Source organism: Osmia bicornis, chromosome 4 (genome assembly GCF_907164935.1).
Source record: "Osmia bicornis bicornis chromosome 4, iOsmBic2.1, whole genome shotgun sequence".
Taxonomy (NCBI): domain Eukaryota; kingdom Metazoa; phylum Arthropoda; class Insecta; order Hymenoptera; family Megachilidae; genus Osmia; species Osmia bicornis.
In genome coordinates, this window is record NC_060219.1 from 5,840,383 (window position 1) to 5,863,260 (window position 22,878).

Below are 22,878 nucleotides of genomic sequence, written 5' to 3' on the forward strand. Positions count from 1 at the left end.
TAATATTATATTTAAATAGCACTGTGCCACACTGAGATAGTATATGTATGTAAATCGATATGGCAAATATTACAAATTTGTTTTGCAATCATTGAATTGCGAAAGTGTTATAGACAGATGTGAAGCAAATTAAAGATTTTTCATTATACAAATATTGTCTAATTTCGTTCGAACTATCGATACGGAAAATTGCACGAACTTTTGGAATTATCTAATGATTCTTTTATCATCCAAAGAAGCAAGCGATTGAGCTGCTTAAATTTTTATCAGCACCAATCGATCACAGGTTTTTCCTTTGATAAATTTGTACGAGATATTATTAGTAGACTCGAGGTATCGAAGCAGGGGAGACGTTGTATAGGTGTTCCTTTTAGTTGTTCTTTACGATCTTGAAGTTTTTCCGTTAAAGCACGTTCCATCGCCTTCTTCGTTCGTTAAAAAATAAAGGAAGGAAATAAATTACTTGTGTTAGTACGACACCCCAGGCTTCGTTTAATCGATTACGTGCTCCGTCGGGAAATTATTATATCATCGATTATGGCATTTGATCGTGAACATGGAAAAAGGGATGAAACGTCGACTTATTTGTATCAAGTTGTTTCATATCAAACGACGGATTTCGCGTGATTTGATGACATAAAGGTATCATAAAATAGCACTTACGGCATATCAGTTTAAAACTTAAAGTTTAACGCGTTGATTGCTGCAGTGAAAGTGGGCATTCGTTACGAGACGTATTGAAGCTTTAATAATTTATTAAGAATGGGAGTAGTTAATTTTTTAATTTCAAATATTAAGCTGTGAATTTGTTACCTTCCATTATTAATATAATAACAATACTATTTTCGTCAACAATATTCTTGTTGAAGTAAAATGGCTACAAAAATGAACAAAAGTGTATCATTTTCAATCATCGTTTTATTTTGGCATAATGCTAGTCTTACATTCTTATTTTTCACCACGATAAAAGATTAAATCTATAAAAGTGTGCTATTCCTCGATCGCTCTAGAGATGCATTCCTTATTCGAAAGATTGATAAATATTGCACAAAGTGTATTCTCGGCACGTCTATGAATTCCTAACTCGACGTGTATCTCAACTGATAGGATCACCAAACTCCGATAAACTATATCCAAAATGGAATCAATTTCGCATGAAATTTTCACCGTGATCTTAGATTTCTAAAATATTGAAAATGATCCAGTTTGGTTGGGAAGAGATATCGAAAGATGCACGCCAAGGGAGCGATTTTCGTCTGTTGAATCGTCTTGGGGTCACCGAACGTGGCCACGATTCCTTGTTCGCTGGAAGCTGTCCCCCATTATCACGAATTCCTGACAGACAGTCGCGTGGGAGAGATGTTTATTCGTGTTGGTAAAAGGCCGATCGATTGCAGCGCGGCAAGGACCCCGCTTTGAGAACCACTGGCACAGGATTCACCTGCGATCGACGACCCCGTGTCCTGACCCTATCAATGATCCCACGCAGTCTCGAACATTGCCGTGAAAATCGTGTCTTTGAGAGGTACAGTTTATCTCGACTCGTCTCCCGAGCTTTGAAATTGCCAGAAGAATTATCGAGTGATTCTCCGTTAACGCTTCCTCGAGCGAAGAAAGTAGCTTCCGGAAATTCGAAATCGCGTCCCATCAAATTTTATGGTTATCCCTGTCGATTATTCGAAAAAGGATATCAGAGCCACGATAAGGATATTTCTTACGCCGCGCCGGTTATAGTTGAATTCCCGACTCGCGTGGGCGTAGGTACTTTCTTAAACGGCGCTCTTATTGTCGCGTTTGAAAGGCGCAACTTTTTTCTTCGTTCGCTTAGCGACATACTCGTTAATATTCCTGTAGGATAAGCCAGACAGAGTCAACTCTCGACGGTCGGACGGGAAGAATGAGCGTTCTTGACAAAAGTGTACAAGCGAATTATGAGAGGGAGAGAAAAACAGAATGAGAGGGAACGAGATGGGGGCACTCTCGACACTATTGCCCGGTGCACAAACATTCTTTTGTGTGTTTCATGTAACGCGTGTACTTTGTAGTTTCAGCGAGAGGCGTTAATAGGTTGTGACAGATAATTAAGCGACAATGAGTTTAGCAATCCTGATTGTTCTCGGTTGCCTCGCGGAACGGCATTCATCTTGATGAAATACGCGGCGTAATGAAATCTGGCGAATATTAAATTGAAAACGATTTACTTATCGTCCTGATTATCGCAATGATGAACGTGACAAAATTATTCGTTGTTCGTTGACTATTTTCGCGTGATTAATGTCAAGCTCGTTCTCCTTTGTCGGAATAAAATTTCGCGGTCTGCAGTGCACCCTTTCGAAGAGGAGCTCTTTGTTCCATAGTATCCTCGTTGGTGGTTGTGTTTTTAGTAAACCATACCACTAGACTAGCCTCTCGACATCGTTCTGCCACTTTGTGTGTCTGAACGTCGTCGTGGTCCAGAGTGTTTTGAATTGCGGATTCGCAGTAGCCGTTGCTCTTTTTAACACTTTGACCCGGCTGGTTTTGTTGGCACGGTAAACGAAAACTGGCGGCGAAACACGACCGACTGTGGTACACTTTCATTATCGCAAAGAGGATTTTTTAGATTCCCATCCGCTCGTCCAATCCGTGAATTTACGTATTTCACGGCTGGTTGCTTCGTAGCCGAGGTTAGAGGCATCGATTCGTGAGATTTTCATGTGTGGATCAGGATAACGTGTTATCGCTGGTTACACTTTGTCGATGACTTTTATATCTGACGCGTGACAAGTGTAACTAAAAGGATTAGAAGTTGTGTTGTGCTTTATCGTGCAAGAAATATTGCTTCGGAATTTTTTCAGTTTATATTATATAACGCAGTTTGAAAAAAGAATATTCAACTGGAATTAAGAATAAATAAATTTTAGATACTTTTATTAACGAAAATCATCATTTCTGTTGCTAATAATATTATTAGATTATATAATCTGACGAATTCATGCCGTGAAGTCTGAAGCGTGTTTCAGCCCGCTAATGAATGTTTTAATTAAATCGTCGTATAATTAAAGCAGGCTATCGACAAAGCAAAATTCGAGCTTTATTTGTTGTATAAAATGCGAAAAGTATTTAAATTGGCAGGTCGGTGTAATCCTTTGTAATCTTCGGACAGAGTCCTCGACAGATTTTCTCCCAGTAGAGTACACATTGTTCTCTGGACGATCGAAAAGCGTGCACACTCGGGTACAGGTTTATACCGTAGATTACATATTGAGGGGAAACGAGCTCCAGATCCTTCGTTCAATCTAATGTCTATGCGATGGATTCTCGTTTGTGACGCGAAACCGATCGCAAGCCTAGACTGAAATATACGGCTAACTGATCATCCACTTTCTGCTTGCGATATTATTTCTGGCAAGCAGTCGTTTAGTTTATCGCGATTCGATCAATCTTCTATCATTAACCCTTTCACTACGGATGTATTTACAGAAAAATGCTTTTTCATATATTTCCATGTTAAATTGCCTAACTTAATATCTAAACGTGAAGTATTTTTCTTTGCAAAAATTGAAATAAATTGTTTAGTTTTTTAACTTTCCATTTACTAATTTCCTAATATTCTAATTTTCTTATAAGCTAATTTAATATCTAAACGTAAAATAATTTTCTTTGTCAAATATTATGTGTGTTCAAGTATATTTTACTATGGTATTGAAGTATCCCTCGTATGCTTGCTTAATTTAAAAATTACATAAACTTTACGTATCAGAAAGTAAATCTATACATATTTGGCTAATATTCTAAATAAATATATTTTACTCTTTGTTGCGATCGAATTGAATGGAAACACGGCAGGAAAGTGGTATCGTTGAATAAACGCAATGAAAGACAATTAAAACGTGTTACGAGCGATTTCCATTGATTAATGAAGATGTACTGAAACAATCGAATTATTCGAGTTGCTCTTTTGATGTCCTCCAGGCTGAAGGGTATGCGATTTCCTTTAATCGATGTCACTCGAATTCATGTTCCCTTTCTGCTTGTATTGCTCGTTCCGCTGTAAAATCACCGCTGAATGATGGTACTTGACACAATTTTTTATTCGTCTACAACGAACCATCAACTTAAGATCCATTTAATGCTGAATGGTAAATAGTTTTCCGGGAAAAGTAATTTTTGGTGTAACTTCATTTGGAACAATATATTCATTTCGGTTGATTTCAATTAATTTCCATTTTCAGTTATTATGGTAGCCAACTATAATTTCGTAGTATTACATATCTAATTTTTAAATTGATTATGTAATGTCCATAACCGTGCACTGTAGTTTCTGCAATATACAGAGAATTGTACGTAACATTGTTATATTTTCAGTTCAAATAGTGTTCTATATCTACTAGCTTTCAACGGGCAAATACCAATAACTGATTAATTAAATATTAATACATTATGATTATTAATAAAGTAATTACGGCGGTATGAATGGTACATCAACGACATATGTAATTTATTTACAAGCTTCGCAAATATTTAGTGAGATAGGTCAACGTTTACCTTCTCTGTATATTTTAATGTCGTTAATTTTCTAAAACTAATGATTCTGTACTACTTAACTTTAATTAATTCAAATTTACGAACTAATTTCATTTGATCTTAAGTATCTACTTGAGAATTTTAATCGCCATATAGTAAATGGAAGTGTTAATGTTATTTTGCCTATTATATTTGGTCACTGCGATACAATCGGATTGTTTGTCCCATAAGTCGCTTTAATATAAGTCACGTACGAAACGTATCGAGCTGACCTAATTCCTCTACCTTTACTACGAATTCAATCGCTATCGTTTCTTGTACGTTACCATTTTGAATCCAGCTAGACACCAAACATAAAGTCCTTTTTATATTTACAATCTGTGAATTAATGGGTTAATGGTAGCTTGAAACTGTAGTGAAAAGTAAATAGACCACTGCTGAATATTATTCCGGTTTTACGCTTTGATTCTTGTCAGTTCTTAGTTGGTACTTAATAATAACTTTCTCGTTGTTAGTTCTTACTTTTTATTCATCGCCCTGCAACTTTCATTCTTTACCTTTCGTACTTCACTTCCTTACTTTCCATCCAGTTTTTGCTCCGTTGATTCACCAACTCTAATTGGATAGACCACTCGAAACTTTGGCCGCACAGTATATTCGAAAGTGTACACACATCTGACACCTGCGTCACGGAATCTCCTTACGTTTAACACTCCGCTTGCATAAGCCGGGCATTCGTTCAGTACATACATTTCAGTTGAAACCGAAGTTGAACCCTCCAAGCAACCACTTGATCTCTCCTACACCATTCGGCACGCTTGTCTTTCACACCCAACGCTCGAGAATTTCATTCACACCCCACGTTCGAGAAGCTCGTTCACCCTTGCCTTGCTTAACCAGTCAAACTTACCGGAAATTCCAGCTATTTCCCTGAAGAAAACTGTCACGGATTAATTACTCGAGGTTTACGCAGGAAATACTGATTTATCATCCCCGTTTGCTGATTCACATATGCTACAGATATGTGTTTGTATGGATTAATTAAGATTGATCGGTACGCGATATGAATAATTACGGAAGTAACTTTTAGAAGTTTAACTCTCTGCCGGAATTATACATAGATTCTTTAGGGCTAGGCAAAAATTTCATTTTTCAAGTTTTACCTCCGAATTTTCATTTCTTTTGCAAAACTGGACTAGACATTTCACCTTACTAACATTTGTATATTAAATTAGATACGCTTCAATAAGTATCTCAGAATTTTTGCAGACTGTTCTACAGCCTGGAACAGTAAAAAATTAGGGCCGAGTATAAAAACTCGGTGCTAGTAAAAAAACAATATTCGACAGCTCTTTGATTCTGTTAATTTTTGGAAAACTGAAAATGAAAATGAAAAACTCGTGGAGGTTGAGACTCAGAAATATTATCGATGATCCGAGAAAGTCGACATTACAGCATAGTAACTAGAGCGCAATAAGTACTATGTATATTCAATGACTAAATGTCGGAGAGGAGGGAAACGAACTGCCGGAAATTCACCATCGGATCGTTTCCTTAACCGCAAGAGATGCAACGTAATTCAATCCGGAGATGGAAAATCGTTAAAGTAACTCATCTTTTCTATAATGATTGACTTCTACCCAGATGTGAGCAATCGCGGTAAACGTTTCGTTGGAAAATGAAATGTTGGAAGAGAATGAGAAAGAACATTCAAATATCACGGTTGAAAATAATACGAATTAATTTTCATTAGCAAACATTGGTATTCTCATTTATGCAAACTGGTCAATAAAGAGATGGAAAAAGAAACAGAGAGGTAGAAAACAATGGAATATCGCGTTTATTTATTTTTCTCGTATTTTGCAGTTGATAATTGTAACTCTTTTTTTCTTAATAAAAGGCAATTGAAAATTTCGAAAATATAAATATAAATATTTATGAAATTGAAGGAAATTAAAATGTATCCTTAATGAAAAAATTATTTTTTGAAAATAAACTGAGCAGAGCTTTTCACGCTTTTTCAAACGAATCGCGGTGGGATTGGTAATGAAAAGCGATAATTTTTTATTTCTACTTTATCGCGTTCTCTGTATACCTATCACCTCCAGAAATTAATGAAGAATTCAATAGCTCTCCATGAAAACCAATAGAAACGTTGTCAAGTCCTTTTAACAACGGATACCTTATAATCTGGCATTTAATCGAAACTGAATTACGGTTTTTGTAATTGAAATGCATTGAATTTCAACGGACATGAATTAATAAAGAATAAAATTAAGAGCCTAGCACGTGACCGAACGATACTGCGATTATCCGATACCATTTAATTAACAGTCATCTTTTATCGCGGTTCCATTTTGTCGGATTAAACGCGTGTTTTATCAAAAGCTATTATTAAAACGTTTCATTTTGGACAATGAAGATTGTAAGAAACCGAATGGTTTATTAGAAATTGACACTGGATCGATTGCCTTTTACAAATATAGTCTGATTACTTTTGAACCAGATCACGTATTTGGGCAGTAAATTTTTAAAATAAAGAATCGAACATTTACCTTTTATTAGTCTCGGTTCGTAAAAGAAAGAAATTGACCTTAATTGAATTCGATTCTTCGTATGTACCATTTAAAGGTCGCGGTGTTCAGCTTTTCATCTTAATTCAGTAATTCCAAGCTTTCGTGGAGAGAATACGATTTATTATCCAGTTCCTTGATCGTTTTATGGTACACGAAGCGGCCCTTTAATTTTCACCAGCTGAGTTCTTAATTCAATATTTGCTTCTTCCCTTTTGTGTCGCACGATGGTCGATATTCTTTCGTAGCTATTGAGCAAAGACTCTTGGCCTGAAATTCGGTTAAACAAGAAGAAATGCTGGTTAAGTTGATCCCACTGTTGATAATTCAGGAGAGCTTGCACAAGCTCTTCACTTACTTTTCACTGCTTTACCGGCCGATACTCTTCTTTACCCGCTTGTGGATAGCTTGCAAGCTCGTGCTTTTATCGACTGAAAGGGATCGAGAACTTATTGTTGATAAATTGTGGACTTATAAAATGTTTATTCGAATTTATATCATAAATTGTAACTTAAATAAAACTGTATATTTTGGGGGAATTTTTTGTAGAAAGATTTACCTTTTAAGGGTAGATATTCAAGGATAAATCTTCGGAAGGGTAACTTAATTTCTGAATTCTTCAGAAGAGGACGCCTTACAGAAGTATATGAAAGCTTCTATAAGACTTACAATCAAAATTTAAGCTCATTAACTGTTGGGGGAGTTTACAATGATTAGAGCCTCAAATACAATGTAATCGGGTAATTAATGAAAGAAAATTGTTTTTTATTAGCATTGCTACTATATAAGCTCAAATTTTCAAACTGATTACCCAACATCCTCAGTAGTTAAGGTCTGTCTGACCATATTGTACGTCAATTTTTACTGCAGCAGCCGATGTTTCGATTATAGTGAATAGTTTCGTGTAAACATTTGTACATTTTATGAACCTTTTTTAATTTTCAAAGGGTTACAGTATAAGGAATATACTGCTTTATCAAACCGAAAATGTAATTCACTATAAATTGTCATAGGGCATTTATAAAATACTAAATTTTTATAAATTCCTCAAAATATGTAAAATATACAATAACATTGTAATTCACCTGGGGAAAGATAACATCCTATAAGAACATACGTATTCATGTTAGAGTCCTCTGACTGTACACAGTTGTACTAATTAATATCAGCAATTATTATGATCGAGTCGACGTTGATACATGGTTAAAAGAATGCACGTTAATCGTGGCAGAGAAAGCGGAAAGTTATCAGCGTGGAAATTGGATTTCGAGCGGCCGCAAAGGGACGACGGCCAGAACGATTCGATATTCGAGCGAGAACGGTTAAATTGAGTCTAGCTCGGTCCTGGACTTGGAGTGGTACTTGCCAACGAGGTAGTAGCCCTAACTGTGCGCGGATCGTCGAGTCAAGTTGCTGTGCAATTCTATCGAGGGGCCTACAGAAGCTAATTGGCCGGTCAGCCCTTCGCCGGTAGTGCTTCGAGTTAGGTCCCGGGCATTGCGACAATGCAATTTACGTGTACGCCGTGGTCCATTCACCGGCGAAACCTCAATTCCGTTCAGGAAACGAAAGAGGATCCCTTTCAAGGGTGTACGAACAACCCGTCGATCTACCGATACCTTCCTTACAGCTATTGCCACACGAATGCGCGCTTCGATGCAACCAGAAAAATTCCGCAAAGAAACGGAATCAAACGGGAAAGCGAGAGAAATTCATCGTGAGGATTCCGTAAAAATTCAACTTGAACCGCTTCGCGGTGAAAGACGAGACGCGAGTCAACGATTGCCAGGGAACAATGGGACGAAACGCTGCTTCGAATTCCAGGATGGAAACCTTACAGAGAATTCCCATGATTCGAGTGCGCTTTTAATCGAGAGCTAACCTTAGAGTGACGTTGTTCGTGTTCGTGTTCTGGAATTGAATCCTACTCGCTTTGTCCCAAATTAATTAACTTTTTTATCTGGAAGTAGTATGCTTTTAGTAATATTTAACAGAATTAAAAAAAAAAAAAAATTAAAGTATCAGGTCTTTTGTAAGTTTAATTACATCTACCGCCGCAGTGAAAATAACCAGATATAGTCAGACATGTCATAATTATAATTATTCATAATACAATGGTTTCCTTTATCACTGTTACATTACATAATATTAATGTTAATGTTCAATAACAGCTAAAACATTTTTTTAGCAACTCATCTTGCTCGAAATTTCCAAATGGCAATAACAAATTCAACAAATCTCTCACCAGCATCGTAAAAAAAGATTTGATTACAATTTATCCAGAATTTATGATTACAATTTCTCGAGAATGACGTGCACGAAGGAAAAACAAGCAAAAGTGGAAGTCTAGCTGAATTATTGTTTCGGTGAGTCGACGGACCGCGTAAAACATGCTCTGACACGGCGAGAAGAAGGAACGTTTGGTTTGATATATTTCCAGCTAACGCTTCCTCTTCACCTCTCGACCACCCTTCTTAAGGGATGTTATTTATTTTCTCTAGCTTGGCGGAAAAATTTTCTTGTTTCCTGTTTTGTTTTCTAGCTTCTTAGCGAATAAATATTCGTGGTTCTGCAAAGTGTAACTGTCGACGATACTTTGTAGGTACATATTTTCGCTTCCATTGTAAAAAAAAGAGACACATGTATCGAGCTAATATGCATTCCTCGACGAAAGAAGGGTGATCGTTTCGATGGACTTTAAAATCGTTAAGTGTCTTTTTATGCCTCTTTTTCGCGATGCCTCTCGAGACTTGCGTTGTCGTGAAACTCTTGGTGATTTCTAACGAGCACGCTCGAGGACCCTCGTTCGATCGTTTGTGAAGAATCGTATTTGCTTCCTGATAATGTAAATGTTTCTTTATGGCGATCGTTCGAGCCGAATTTACGATAATGCGCTCTCATAGTTACGAGGCTTATTAAACTGGAGCGCTAGTGCGTGCCTGTAAGTGATTTAAGCTCGATTATGGTCAGACAATGAGGTAAAGTTTATGCGTTTGGAGTTTCTTTACTTTGCACCGATTACGCTCGTGGAATATTTAATATTTTTTATAATAAAAGGAAATAATTTGTGATTTCATGAGAAAATCTCTTCATTATAATAGAAACTTTTAATATTTAGTTGAATCAAAATATTTACGGAACTTTTTCAACGCGTATATTGAAATTCAAATTCTCGTAAAAGCAAGCGCAGCACTCGACAAGAAAAAAAGGAAAATTTCATTAAATTCCTCGCTTTTGAGCGCGTGAAATAAGAAGTTCATGTGCGTTCAAGAATAAAAGAAGCCTCAATCTCACTCTCTGTGGAGGGTCGAAACGGTTATTGCTGCGGTTATCCCGAATATTCCACCTGGAAGACCTTCTCCTTCATTCAGTATTGCACAGGGAAGAGGAATGAGTCTCTCGGGGCACAGGTTTTCTTGTTTCTCTGTTTTGATATCGTTACACCTCATCACTTATTGAAAATGTTGGTATATGTCTTTGGTCATCTATTCAAAATTTTCTAATACATTGCTAAAGGTTTCTTATCTCGTAGATAATTTGAACATTAGTAGTAGGTGTTAGAAATTATTGATATATCAGATTAAATTTATGAAAACTTGAATAGTATTGATTATTTATAATTGATAGAACAATTTTACTCGTAGCTTTTATATATTTTTATTTTTTAATATTTTAATATCTGTCTGCCTTGATCCCACTATACAAAAAATTATAATATATTCTTATAGCTTTGATAGAAATATAATTTCTTAATTTAATCGAATACTGCGATCCTCTCTCGAAATCTCGTCAAGGAAAATGAAAGAATGCATTCCTCTGATTTCTTCGCATTTACGTTTCTGGCTATATCGAAGCCATTAATCTTGAGTTCTTTGAGGAGGCAATTTGGAACGTCCTTCTTCGTGGTTGACAAGGTGTTGCTACAATTTACAGACCGCTTCAAAGGGTGCCTTCCCCCACCTTTTAGCTCAGCAAGCGTTACACTTGATCCATATTTTAAAAAACCACTTTTGCGATGTATTCGTCGTGGTCACACCCCCTCGCTCCGAGCCGAGAGTAGCAGCACTCCCTTGGGAATCTGCGGTATAATAACGTTGACATAGTCGACGTAGAAGCACTAAATAGGAACTGGCTGTTTCCTTTGCTCTTCGCCCCAACCGTGTACTTTCGCTTCGTATTTCGCATCCAAGCTTTCATACGTCACTCCACGGCCTCTTCGAGATAGTACACCTAAATTCATCTGCCAAGCAGAGGGACGTGTATAAAGTCTGTTGCTGGTATGCAGCTGCATTATTACAATTCAACATGGTACCCCTTGTTTCTTCCTAACTTCAGCATCTTGGCTCGGGTCACTCGATCAAAAAGAGTTATGCTTTCGCGATGAGTATATTTCAATTCGAAGAATACTTTTACCTGCTTCTATTTTATCAACAAATTCACTTGAAATGTGCCAAGTTGGAATGTTAATAATTATACTCAACATACAGAGTAGGATCATTCTTTTGTTTTTTTTCTTTAATTGCTAACAAATTGAGTGATTGTAAAATGCTTCAGTAAAAATTCCTTCCAAATAATTGTTTATGATCATTACGAGTAGTAGAGTTATAAAATGTAGCACAAAAGCATTGTACCCTAGAAGTGATTTCTTAGCGTTGAACAAAGTTCACAATTGCAAAGACTCACAAGTTTGAAGACGAATCTCGTCTTAACATTTTACGGGGTGTGTACAGAAAGCTGGGGGATCAATCTTACGCGAAGAACAATAGAGGCGTCGTATGCATTGATGAAAGTCTTCTCCCAACCCTTTGTGGATTCAATGTAATTTTGGTAACGCCAGAACGATGACAACGACGATGAAGCGTCGAAAGAGGACGAGCAAGGGCTGAGAGTAGCCCCGTTGATGTTTCGCAATAGGGGGACAAGGGTGGCCCTTAATGGAAGAAATGTCGAGGCACCGTGGATGAAGGCGTCTTCGATGTTATATCATCGAGTACAACCAACAGCCTTAATCATCATCGGAATCTAAATTTCATTTATCCATTTCTTTTTCTATGCTGAGAAGAAAATTATTCTGATCAGAAAATCAATAAAGAATTAACGAAGATTATTCAAAGAATATGATAATTAAGAAATTATAGAAAATTATTATTTTTTTAAACTGAATGTAAAATCACAATCACTAATTCTTGGGAAAGTTTTTTATTCCAAAACCACCGTTTAATTATTCTCAAACGATGGTCACTGAACAAGCGAACGAGCTTTAATACGAGACTCACGCAGTGGCCATTGGTCATCGAAACACAGCCGGTGGTGACGTTCGGCTCTTTAATTATCATCGATAAATCACTGGAACACACCCCTACGCTTTTGTTATCCTTATTTTCTATCGCCTCTGAACACGTACAATTTTTTAGTCTTTATTTAGAAAAAAAGAATTTCAAATAAAAAAAAGACAAATGGAAGATAATGAAATTGATCATCGCCAATGATGAAAATGGAAAATGTCTTAACGTGACTCTTAATACTCGTGCGAATCGACATCGTTCGAAACTTAGGATATTCGATGAATGGACACAATGGACACGGCTTTATCTTCCAGCAATACATATAGAGATTTCTCGTGACGATGGCCGTTGGGGGTTGCGTATTTATCCGCGCGTAGGTCGACGTCGACCAGACGCGTATTGTTACGATATCATCGACATTGTACGAGAGACTCGATTTATTTTGTCTATTCGGCGGAAAAGTGCTTTCATTTACGAGGCAACTGTCAAAGCGATTCGCGGGGATGGACGGGCGAAGCGTGTGCGGCGAAAGAACGAGAGGAAGAGCGGCTACGATCAACCGGTTCGAAAAAGAGAAAACAAAAAAGGGAGAGAGAGAAAGAGAGAGAGAGAGAAGGGAATGCATTGTGAGCCTCCGCCATTCGCTGTCACAAAAGCCCTTAATTCGACAATGCATCCGTCGAAGAGGACAATAGGCAGCTCTCGGTAAATAATGATTCCTTCGATTCTCGACACTCGTTTTATACTCTTTCGTTCTTTCCGAACATCTTCGCGGCAAGAGTTTCGATAATATTTATCCGGAAGATTTCGTTGCGCGCTTTAGGCAATCGTTAGGATATTCATTCAGGACAAGAGTATTATTATGATTAGAGATTGTCGTTCGTTGTTACCTAACGATTAACACTTCCTAATATTTTTACTAAATCACGATTACTTCTTTGGTACTAATCTTGAAGGTATACAGAGAATTTCTTAAACGTGAAAAATAATTATTAATTTTTTCATTTCCATTACTTATCAATTAATTTCTTCAATACACTCAGCCATTTTAATTCCAAATTAGACTGTATGTAAAATTTTTATATTTATTTGTGATTTATTCCAATAAAACTTAAATTGGACATCAGAACAGGGATCCCATCGTGGAGGTTTTGGAACTCGTTTAATAAGGATTCCAGCCGTGTGCTCGGTTTGACGATCAGTCGGCCTCCCTAAGGTAATTAAAAGAAAGAAATCAGGATTTTTAGGCAAGGACCGGCAGCAAACGCCAGGGACGTGATTCGGAGACGTCGAAGAATTTGAAATCGGATTAAGTAAGAGTGATGGGACGCTCGATTCCCGGCTGTTTCGAACTTTTTATTTTTCGCCTCCTCCGAGACCGGTCTAAAGCGTATTTGCATTACAAATACACTTTTATTCGGGTTTCTTGCGTTTCATTAAATTCGTTTCGTCTTCCCGACACCCTTTCCTTCTCTGTATACACGCTCGTCTTCGTTCGCGCGATGTTTCTATCGGCATCAGAAACTCGCTTCACCTTCCCTCAAAGGGTTGTTATATTAAAAATTTTCATCTCGTGCCCAGGGACTTTCCCTCTTTACGAACTGTGGACGCGAAAGCCGTTTATCAGGAACGTGAGCTGAAACAATTATCAGCGTTGTTAATGTAACAAAAATTGTTTAAAACTTGAGAAAGTTTAAGTAAAAAATTTAACAAATATAGTACAATTTTAATTTGTTATCTATTTTTAAAATATTTGTCACAAACCTCGAATTTCGCATGGTATTTAACTTGTTAGTAATCAATATGATTCTGTATCGTCTACACACGTCTATGTCTATTGCGTTAATTAATGTGTTTCCACCTACACCCACGTGTATTTGTTCCCCATAAATTTCTATTTCGATCGATCCATCGATGGACGATAATCGTGCACGTGCCATGGAATCAGATGTTTCCGAGGTATCCAATCATCGAGGTTCCCCGTTCAAAGGGTCATGAGCATCGTGGATTTTCTCGTTACCGAAACACCGATAGTTATGTCCTGACAAAATTGAGATACGACTATTTTCCCTCCACGGAATCGAGAGCAACGCTATCGTGAATTATGGAGTTCGCGTGCCACGTGGAAGCAGCGCCTTCCAACTGACCCGAGCCACTCCGTCTTACCTAAGAAAGATGTATTTATGTGAGAAAATTATGGTCCCGAACTCGTGGCCACCATATGAGGCCAATTTCGGTTCGTGCAGTTTGTAGACGATCCGGTTGGACTTTTCGTGATCAAGCTCGATGATCGACGGTTACTTACAGCACTATAGATAATATTAATGTTCGTAGAGGAATTGTGAAGGTATAGGTAGGCTGATATTACGCACCAGGCAGTTAGTTGACGGTAATTGAAACAAAATTGAGTTACCAATATTAATCATCCTGGTATGAATTAGGTATTTGTGTTTCCCGAGTATTTTGATACATAGGAAATTAATTTAATATCAATTAATAGGTAAAATTCAAATTGCAATATTAAGCATCGCTAAGTATTATTTCTCTGTTAGAATAAAATTGAAATATTATTGGATGTTAGCTCCAAGTAAAAATATTTCTTTCTTGTAAGCAGCTTTTGTGAAAGGTATGACATACACAGTTGGATATCGCAGCAAGGATTTTGTTGCTTGGGCAGTGTTTAAAGGAAAGCACTGCAAGATATCTTAGAAAGCACAGTTTCTTTGTCAAGAAGGGTTGATCCCTGTCAGAATCCTCGTAACCACTATTCTGTCTATATTTCTGATTCAAAGCATGAGCTTACGGTATGAATACATGCATTAAGATGATTCTTGGGTTAAGCATCAGTCGGCATTGTGGACGAGATATTGTATGTGGATTCCCGGCAAAAAGTCCCTTTTCGCTATTAAAGTCACTTCAGAAAATATTAACATTTTTTTCTGAAAAAAAAAAAAAAAGAATTTATTCTCTTACTCTGAAATAAGGAGAGATAAAATAGTAATAAAAGTTAAATTGCGCTGATTATTTTAAATCACAATTACCTTTATCTGAAAATTATTTTTCTCTTTACTTTTTTTTGTGACATACAGGTTTCAGTGTCAGTATGTCTTTCTGTAAGAAACCCAGTATCTATAAGCAAGAAACACCTGTGTCTTAATTAAAGTTGGCTGACTTCTGGCTTACCGTAGCCCTTCGTGCCACTCCACAGATCTGTTCCCCAGGGGTGCAATTTACTCGCACCCCTCACCCACCCATTTTCACTCCTACCAACGGTTTGCAGAGTCTGCCCAACTCACCTCCAGTTTGAATTGCAAACTTGAATACGGTTAGTGATTTCGTCGTCTTTCATCGTTCTACTTTGATTTATTTGTGCTTCCATATTTTAGATGTAGATTTTTAAATCGGTACCAGAGTTGTTGTCCTTGAATTATTTTCGTATCCAGTTACCTACTTTTAAATTGAAAATAAATATGGTTTATATGAAATTTTTCGATGTTTAATTTAATTCTGCAAAGTATCATTGAATTGGTACAAAGTGAAACGCTTCGCGGAGAATTTTCAACTCTCTTCAGAAGCGAATATCCTCTTTAAGAATTCGGTTGGGCCACGATGATGGTGTTGGTAGTCTTCCTTGGTCTTTACTATGTAAAACAGTCTCTATTCCCTTTTGTCCATCGCTTGGGTCACCCTTGGTCGTTAAAGTTCTGACCGAAGTGGTGACGGCTTCTCCGAACCGTGAACGGACAAGAGTTTATCGTTTTCCGGTCCGTTCGATATTTATGTAGTATCTGAAAAGGTGTATTCCCGGCTCTCCGGATTCTTTTGAGATTTTCATGTAGGCCATCGTTGAATCTTTCCATCCTGCATTCGTACTTCTTGCGTCTGAAAAAGACAAAAATATTCATGACCAGAATCATCGTATATTAAGATATTAGTACTTGCTACATTTAGCAGATGAACTTTTAGATATTAAAAATATTCAAAATATTCATATTTTCTGACAATTTGAAAAATGCGATTTGAGAGAATTATACAAATTTAAATATAGATCAACTTCTATCCGATATAATTATTTGCAAAATTCATAAAGAATCTTAAAATCTCTTGAGTACACTTATAGAAATGACCACCTTTCACTCTTTCTCTCTCTCTTTCTATTTTATCACTTACTTCTCTGTATAATGCTTTTACGCGCATTCCGAATGAACCATTATCACTATAAAAAGCCCCATTTAGAGGTTCGCTGCACTGTTGGCATAAATGCTTTCAACTCGATTTATCGTTGTAATATACAGCCGTAAGAGGCACAGGAATTCCTCAAACGTAGTCACGTTTAAGATGGTTCGTTTCCCAAGCTTTTTCAGTGGCCTTATAAATGGTCACTATAAAGGTTTGTGTCGGTGTTGCAGTGGCAACAAACGGTGCGATGATTAGCAGCTAGGGAGATTGCACCATTAGCTTCCAGGTGTTCGATATCCCAGCCATGCCATCGTTCCCTCATTCCGGGCGATCATGCTCCAGATCATCCCTCGAATGGTGGTGTAAGTTTCACTATCAACTGGACGGTGCAGGAGGGGTGAGGGGCTGGTACAATGGAGACGGGAGGAACAAATAATCCTTTCGCCCGTGTAATCCTCGAACTTCTTGGATCTATGGAATTTCTAAAGCTCTTGTTGTATCGTTATTGATGGTGTAATTTAAAATTAATCTCGAACGGTTTTAATGGTTGACATCTAATAACACCGTGATATTTAATTTTCGAAATTGAAAATTAATTTCTAAAATTCTATTATGAATCAGGTTCATCGTCGAGTTTTTTTCTGAAACGACCTAATTGATGATAACGTAATTATTCAGTGTATTTGAACTGTCTTTTGAAACGATATATGCTTAGATGGGAATCGATACTTGGAGGTACCAAGGCAGCTTGTACGTCTTCCCGTTATGCGCCAGCAAGATTAAGAACGCCTGCTCTATTACGAAACGCACCGCATAAATAAAGCTTCGATTATGAACCGTGATGGAATAAATGAGCTAATGTAACAATGTATTTATCTCAGAAATTGTTCCTTTTTTAAAAACATGTTTATTCACATACAACATTTTCATCGCGCGTTATTCGAGAATCCTGTTTCTAAAATAAATGTTACAAGAGGATAGTTTCTCGCGAAATGCAATACTTAATTTCACGTGAATTTTAACCAGCGAATTGACAGCCGCTCTCGTGAGCAAACCTTTTAAACGGAGTGAACAAAGCGCTGCATCCGTTATACTTGAAACTACATTCCTCCATTTTATGGTTGCACCTTTCTTCATGGGTTTCCAAATCGCATCTCTTTGGTTTCACTCTGCAACCATATTCAGCCCATCTGCAGGATACTTGCTCGTTAAGGTCGTACTCATTTTCAGACGATTCATCCGATCCATCGTCCTCATTTTCAGACGACTCGTCATTAGCGTATTTCTTGTAGTTACATTTTTCTTGGTGCATCGGTTTTCGTCTTCTCGGCATGTTCACCATGCAACCGTACTTCCTGTACTTGCACTCGACCAATTCGTCAGGATCGTTGTACTGATCCTCCGTGATCGATGTATTTTGCAATGCTTCGTTGATCTCGTTCAGAGCTTCGTGGCGATCCTTGTAAATGCAATATTTCTCGTGGATCGAAGTTCTCCAGGGTGTTGTCCTCACTTTGCAACCCACTGCTTCGTATCTGCACACGACCAAGTCGTCCTGTTGGTGAACCAGATCCGTAGGCAGTTGTTCCTCCTCCAAGTGGGGACGAAACTGACATCTGAAATGTACACGAAAGTGTCAAACTTTGTGTTCGGAGGATATCGATACTCCGACAGTAAAGAGGTACAATCATTTTGAAATTTATGGCATTTCTTACCGAGACTCGTGTAGATCTGCCAACTGTGCCGGAACTTTCACCCCGCATCCTGAATCGGCATACGCGCAAGACCGTAGTTCCTGGTTTTCAGGCGGTTCAGATGGAAACCAGCTTCTCTCGTGTTCGAGGAAATCCTCCGCCGGTGGTGCGGTTGGATAATTTTCATGGATTTGCGGCGGGACAGGGTGGGGCAAGAAATGACTAGGAGGTGGCGTGTAACTTGAACTCGAATGCGAAGGTGGCATTTGCACGTCTAACGGTGCCAGACAGGTAGGACAACCGTGATAGTACGGTTTGCAACGGTAACAAATCGTGTGTCCGTTTGTACAAGTGTATCTGGGTGCTAATTCCATCTCCAGCAGGCAAATTGGGCAGAGACCCTCGGATTTGAATCTCTCGTATAAATTTGGGTACAGGCTATCCATGATTCGATGATTCTGTCACTCTTTTAGACCTGTAAATTTAAAATGTATACTTTGAATTTTCGATACAATTTGTCGAATTGATTTTGTGTATGGAATTTTTGAACAATGTTGATGTGTAATAAGAATTTTGTGAGATAAGGTTGATACTGGGTGTTAGGAACAATAATACCTTATGCCTGTCAGATAAGAATAATGTTTTATCAGTTGGACGCTTATCAGTTCGGATGGATTAGAGTGTCGTCAGAGAATTGTTTCGATATAGGTTGAATGCACGGAAATTTTAAGATTGCGGACAGAGGTATACGATAGATGGTATAAAGTATCAAAATATCAATAATTTTAATGACTCGTAAATTGCAAGCTAACAATAAGTTGCAACACACTCAAGGAAAACATAAAATTTACAATCCGCTTACAGCAACGTTTTTAACAAAGGTGCTATAAGATGCAATAATTGTTGTACATAGCACCTTGCTTCATTAGGAAATTCTCAAACTTTTCAGCGTAACCCACGTTTAACTCTACTTTCTTACCCTTTATAGAAGGTTCCTATTTTTCTATGCATGCTGGGGTGTTAAACACCTCAGGGGAAATTGGGTTAAATTATACTTTCTTAAACTTACGAGTCCAATTGGTGACATTCACACCATTTCTCGCCCTCCGTTACAAGGAACCCATTCATTCGTTCCCAGTCACAAAAAAAAGAAAAAAAAAACACAGACAGGCAAATTGTTCACGCATACATTGACGAATACATTAAAATCGATCGTGCTGAATTTACTCACTCGACTGGTTGTTCTCGTCCTTGCAGAGCAACGTTGGGCGAAACTGAAATTACGGACACGCGGGGGGAAGGGAGCGAAAAAAAATAGCCGTCGCGGCACGTACGCCTTCGTAACAACCGGCACTGTGTGTCATCGTCGAACTGTCAGCGTTCCCTTATTTGCCAAGACCGATAGCGCGACTTTATCTGATAAAGCCCGCCGCCTTCTGATAGGGGACCGCTTTTCACGCTCGTTCGCGACAGACGAGAATGTTCCGCTCGCCGCATCGCGACCTACCGAGCGGACGATTCGTCGCGAAAAATGAAATCGGCGAAGGGGAATCGTCAGTTGGCCTCGTTATTATGCGCGTCGTGTCGACGAATGGTAACCGACGCATTTATTATGTCCCCGTGTTTCAACGGGGAAGTAAAAAGAAAAAAAAAGGCATTGAAGATTCTATGTATTTTTGTATCTTTACTCTTACATTTTGCTGGTCACGAACGGAATTCAAATTAAGGGCGGCCGAAGTTCAGGAATTTTTTTCATGGATAATTAATGGAAAATTTTTATTTTTTCGCGGGATATGTGTGTAATTTTTATCAATTTCATATTCCTGGTTTTAAAAAGTAAGTATGTTATAGAATAGTGGAGTTATTCGCTGTTTGAGGGGATGATGCACCCCCTTAAGGGGTAACACGAGGATGAGTTTCCATGTTGGTACGTCGCATGTAACATGTGATGGATTTCTGTTTCCGTTTTGATTACTTGACCGTTCGCCAGTGACAGTTAATTATGGATGAAAAATCGTAACCGAACGGCATACGACCCTTCGGGCAGCGTTGCTTCGTTACGAAGCTTCCATTTTGGCCACCCCCGATGGTCATCGTTGATAATCTTCGCGTGAAATCTGGGATTATGTTTCACAGGCGCGCTCTTCGGCTTGCATTCATTCCCCCGTTGCTTCAAATATTTTTACGAATCGCGATGCACGAATTTCAGAGGGTTGAATATTTTTTATTTTGATAAAGTTGCTGTGAGTTGTGGGTTTTTTTAACATCTACCTTGATACAAACTAGAGTTACAATTTTCATTAGTATATTTTGAAATCCATTTGAAATCCATTTGAAATATTTTTATATTTATTATACGAAAGGTTTATGTAGCATTATGGATTCTCATTGAATATTAAATTTAGAAATTGAATTAAAATTCACAACGCCACCAACTCACCAAATTTTCAAATTCTCCATTATATGTGCATTAAATTAAAAATAAATGAATTTTCATAACAAATGAAATGTTATATGAACGAAAGGTACGTAGAGTAGTGAGGAATTAATTTTTCAAAATAATGCGGCAATTTGCATGCTGTCTTGAGCTTTCGTTGCTAATTCAGGGCTGTAATGAAAACGGCTCCTCCGCGGATGTAGCACGACCGGTGCGAAACCAAATACGCGGGCATGATATTCTACACCCGTCCTCATAACGACCATCCCTCATTTGAATCCCTATACGAACGTCACATCAAAGATACCCGACCGGTCCACCCCAACACATGGGGGTAATACCCGCTGACCATAAGTCACTTATGTAAATCCGCGAGATGGAAACACGCGTCGTTTCTCCGCGTTTCGCGACGTCTACGACGGAACAAATTGAATTTAACATTCGTTTCTCTTTGAATCGCGGTCAGCCTTCGATATCTCAATTTTTCTTCTTACATTTTTCTATTTTTCCTTTAAAGTATCATGGATCTATCTTTCGACGTATCGTTGTAAGATTGAAAAACGAACAGCCACGTTACGTTCGCGATATTTCAGAAACGCTATTTAAATCGTTTACCCTGCAGCTAGTTCAGTCTCTCTGTTTTCACGACATCCTTTCCCACAGTCATTTGCCACGATTTATTTTGGAGCCATTGTTTCGTGTTTTAATGGGTCAATGAAAGAAACGTGCGCATTGAGGCAACTCACGAAACAGTTTAATGAGATAACTCCCTCTTTTCGCCATTGAATTCGGCGCTGTATGGTCCGATGAAAAGAACAGAGCTAAGAAAACGCGGAGGGATTGTGGAAGAAAATTGTACTACGATACGAGAGTCCTTGAAAAGAGTACCAATTTATTTCAAAAAGGTACTTTAGTTAATTTTATAATCAATCGGGATAGAATTTCTGGAACTGTAATGATCTTAACGACCACCATCATTAATATACGCTAATGATGGCAGTTGAAAATTCAAGTTTGTAAATGTAACAAATGCTTACAATGTTCTTATATCGAAAGATCATAGGTTCGAAGATAACATCGAACGTGACCGTCTTAGAAGATTTTAGATACGAGATTAGACTCGTCTTTGCATCGTAAGCAGTAGTTGAGTTGATGTAAAAACGATGAAGTTACACAACGTCTGTAAGTGATTAATATTCATCTATCATTCGAGAGAAATAGGTACGCTCGTTGACAAGCAATCTCAGTTATCTGAAATTGATTATTCGACACGTTTGTAAAGAGAATTTTGTCGAACAGCCGTTTCTTGCTGATCGATACAGGTGATAGGAAAGCATTGTGGAGCTTAATCCGCCAACTAGCTCAGTGATTGATTCGTACGTATTCTCGGGTTTTCCTTATTGAGCGTAATCGATCTTCCCCTTCCAGCCCTTTTTGTTGCAAAGGAGAATCAGTTATCGCGTTTGCTTCTATTCGGCTGAACAGGCTGTTTTGTTCAACGGTGAGCCAGCAGAAACAGGATTTCCATTAAGTTCGGTTCGAAATGCAAAATTTTTCTAAGATGAATATTATGCTGAAGGCAGGTAAAATGTATGGAGAATATTTTTCAAAAATTTTCAACTACCCCTAATGGAGTACCAGGATACCAAGTAACTTCAGCGTTTCAGTGTAATAATCTTCGAACAATTTTAATTTTACTGTATTTCATATTATTTTCATTTTCTAAATTTCATACATTATTCTTCCAATATATAAAACTCTTTCGTATAAAAATTATACGTTTTACTTTAAGTTAATATCTTTGTACATATTTTGTAATTTTTGGTTATGATTGACCCAGGCTCCGCTGTTCAAGGAATTGTTCTCAGACATACCTAATCTTTCCATTATAAAAGTTACATTATTTTTTAAATATTATAAAACATTTCCTTCATTATTCAATTACAAGTTGTATTAAATAAAATTAGTTTTCTTCGTCTTTTGAAAAATGACTTTTTTGCAGTTGCATCATTGTTACACTGATCGTGAAATGGCGATATAACATACAGTATTTTGTATTAATATTCTGTACCGTCGTACCTTTTACTTTCGTTCTCTCATTTACATCCAACCATCTCGAAACATGTAACCACGCTAATATTCAACGGGAAACGCGACGACTCTCGTCCCGTCTTCTCGTAGAAGAGAGAAAAGCTGGTGTTCAT

At 37.8% G+C, this 22,878-nt stretch overlaps 2 protein-coding genes across 4 annotated transcripts in view; one reads left to right on the forward strand and one right to left on the reverse strand.

Annotated features, from left to right (window-relative positions):
• The window catches only part of LOC114879487 (transcription initiation factor TFIID subunit 1-like), a 147,701-nt gene that overhangs the window by 28,268 nt on the left and 96,555 nt on the right, over window positions 1–22,878 (forward strand). The window lies entirely within an intron of this gene.
• Window positions 17,431–19,641, reverse strand: LOC114879495. 3 transcript variants are annotated; one of them, XM_029194472.2, is made up of 3 exons: window positions 19,469–19,641; window positions 18,259–18,712; window positions 17,431–18,159 (listed from the first exon to the last, which is right to left on the reverse strand). In XM_029194472.2, the coding sequence occupies exons 2-3, from the start codon at window positions 18,681–18,683 to the stop codon at window positions 17,562–17,564; spliced, it is 1,023 nt and encodes a 340-aa protein (XP_029050305.2). In that variant the 5' UTR covers window positions 18,684–18,712; window positions 19,469–19,641; the 3' UTR covers window positions 17,431–17,561. The 3 variants fall into 3 exon arrangements, with proteins under 3 accessions (XP_029050305.2, XP_029050312.2, XP_029050319.2); XM_029194479.2 differs by lacking the exon at window positions 19,469–19,641 and adding an exon at window positions 19,307–19,459; XM_029194486.2 differs by lacking the exon at window positions 19,469–19,641 and adding an exon at window positions 19,100–19,299.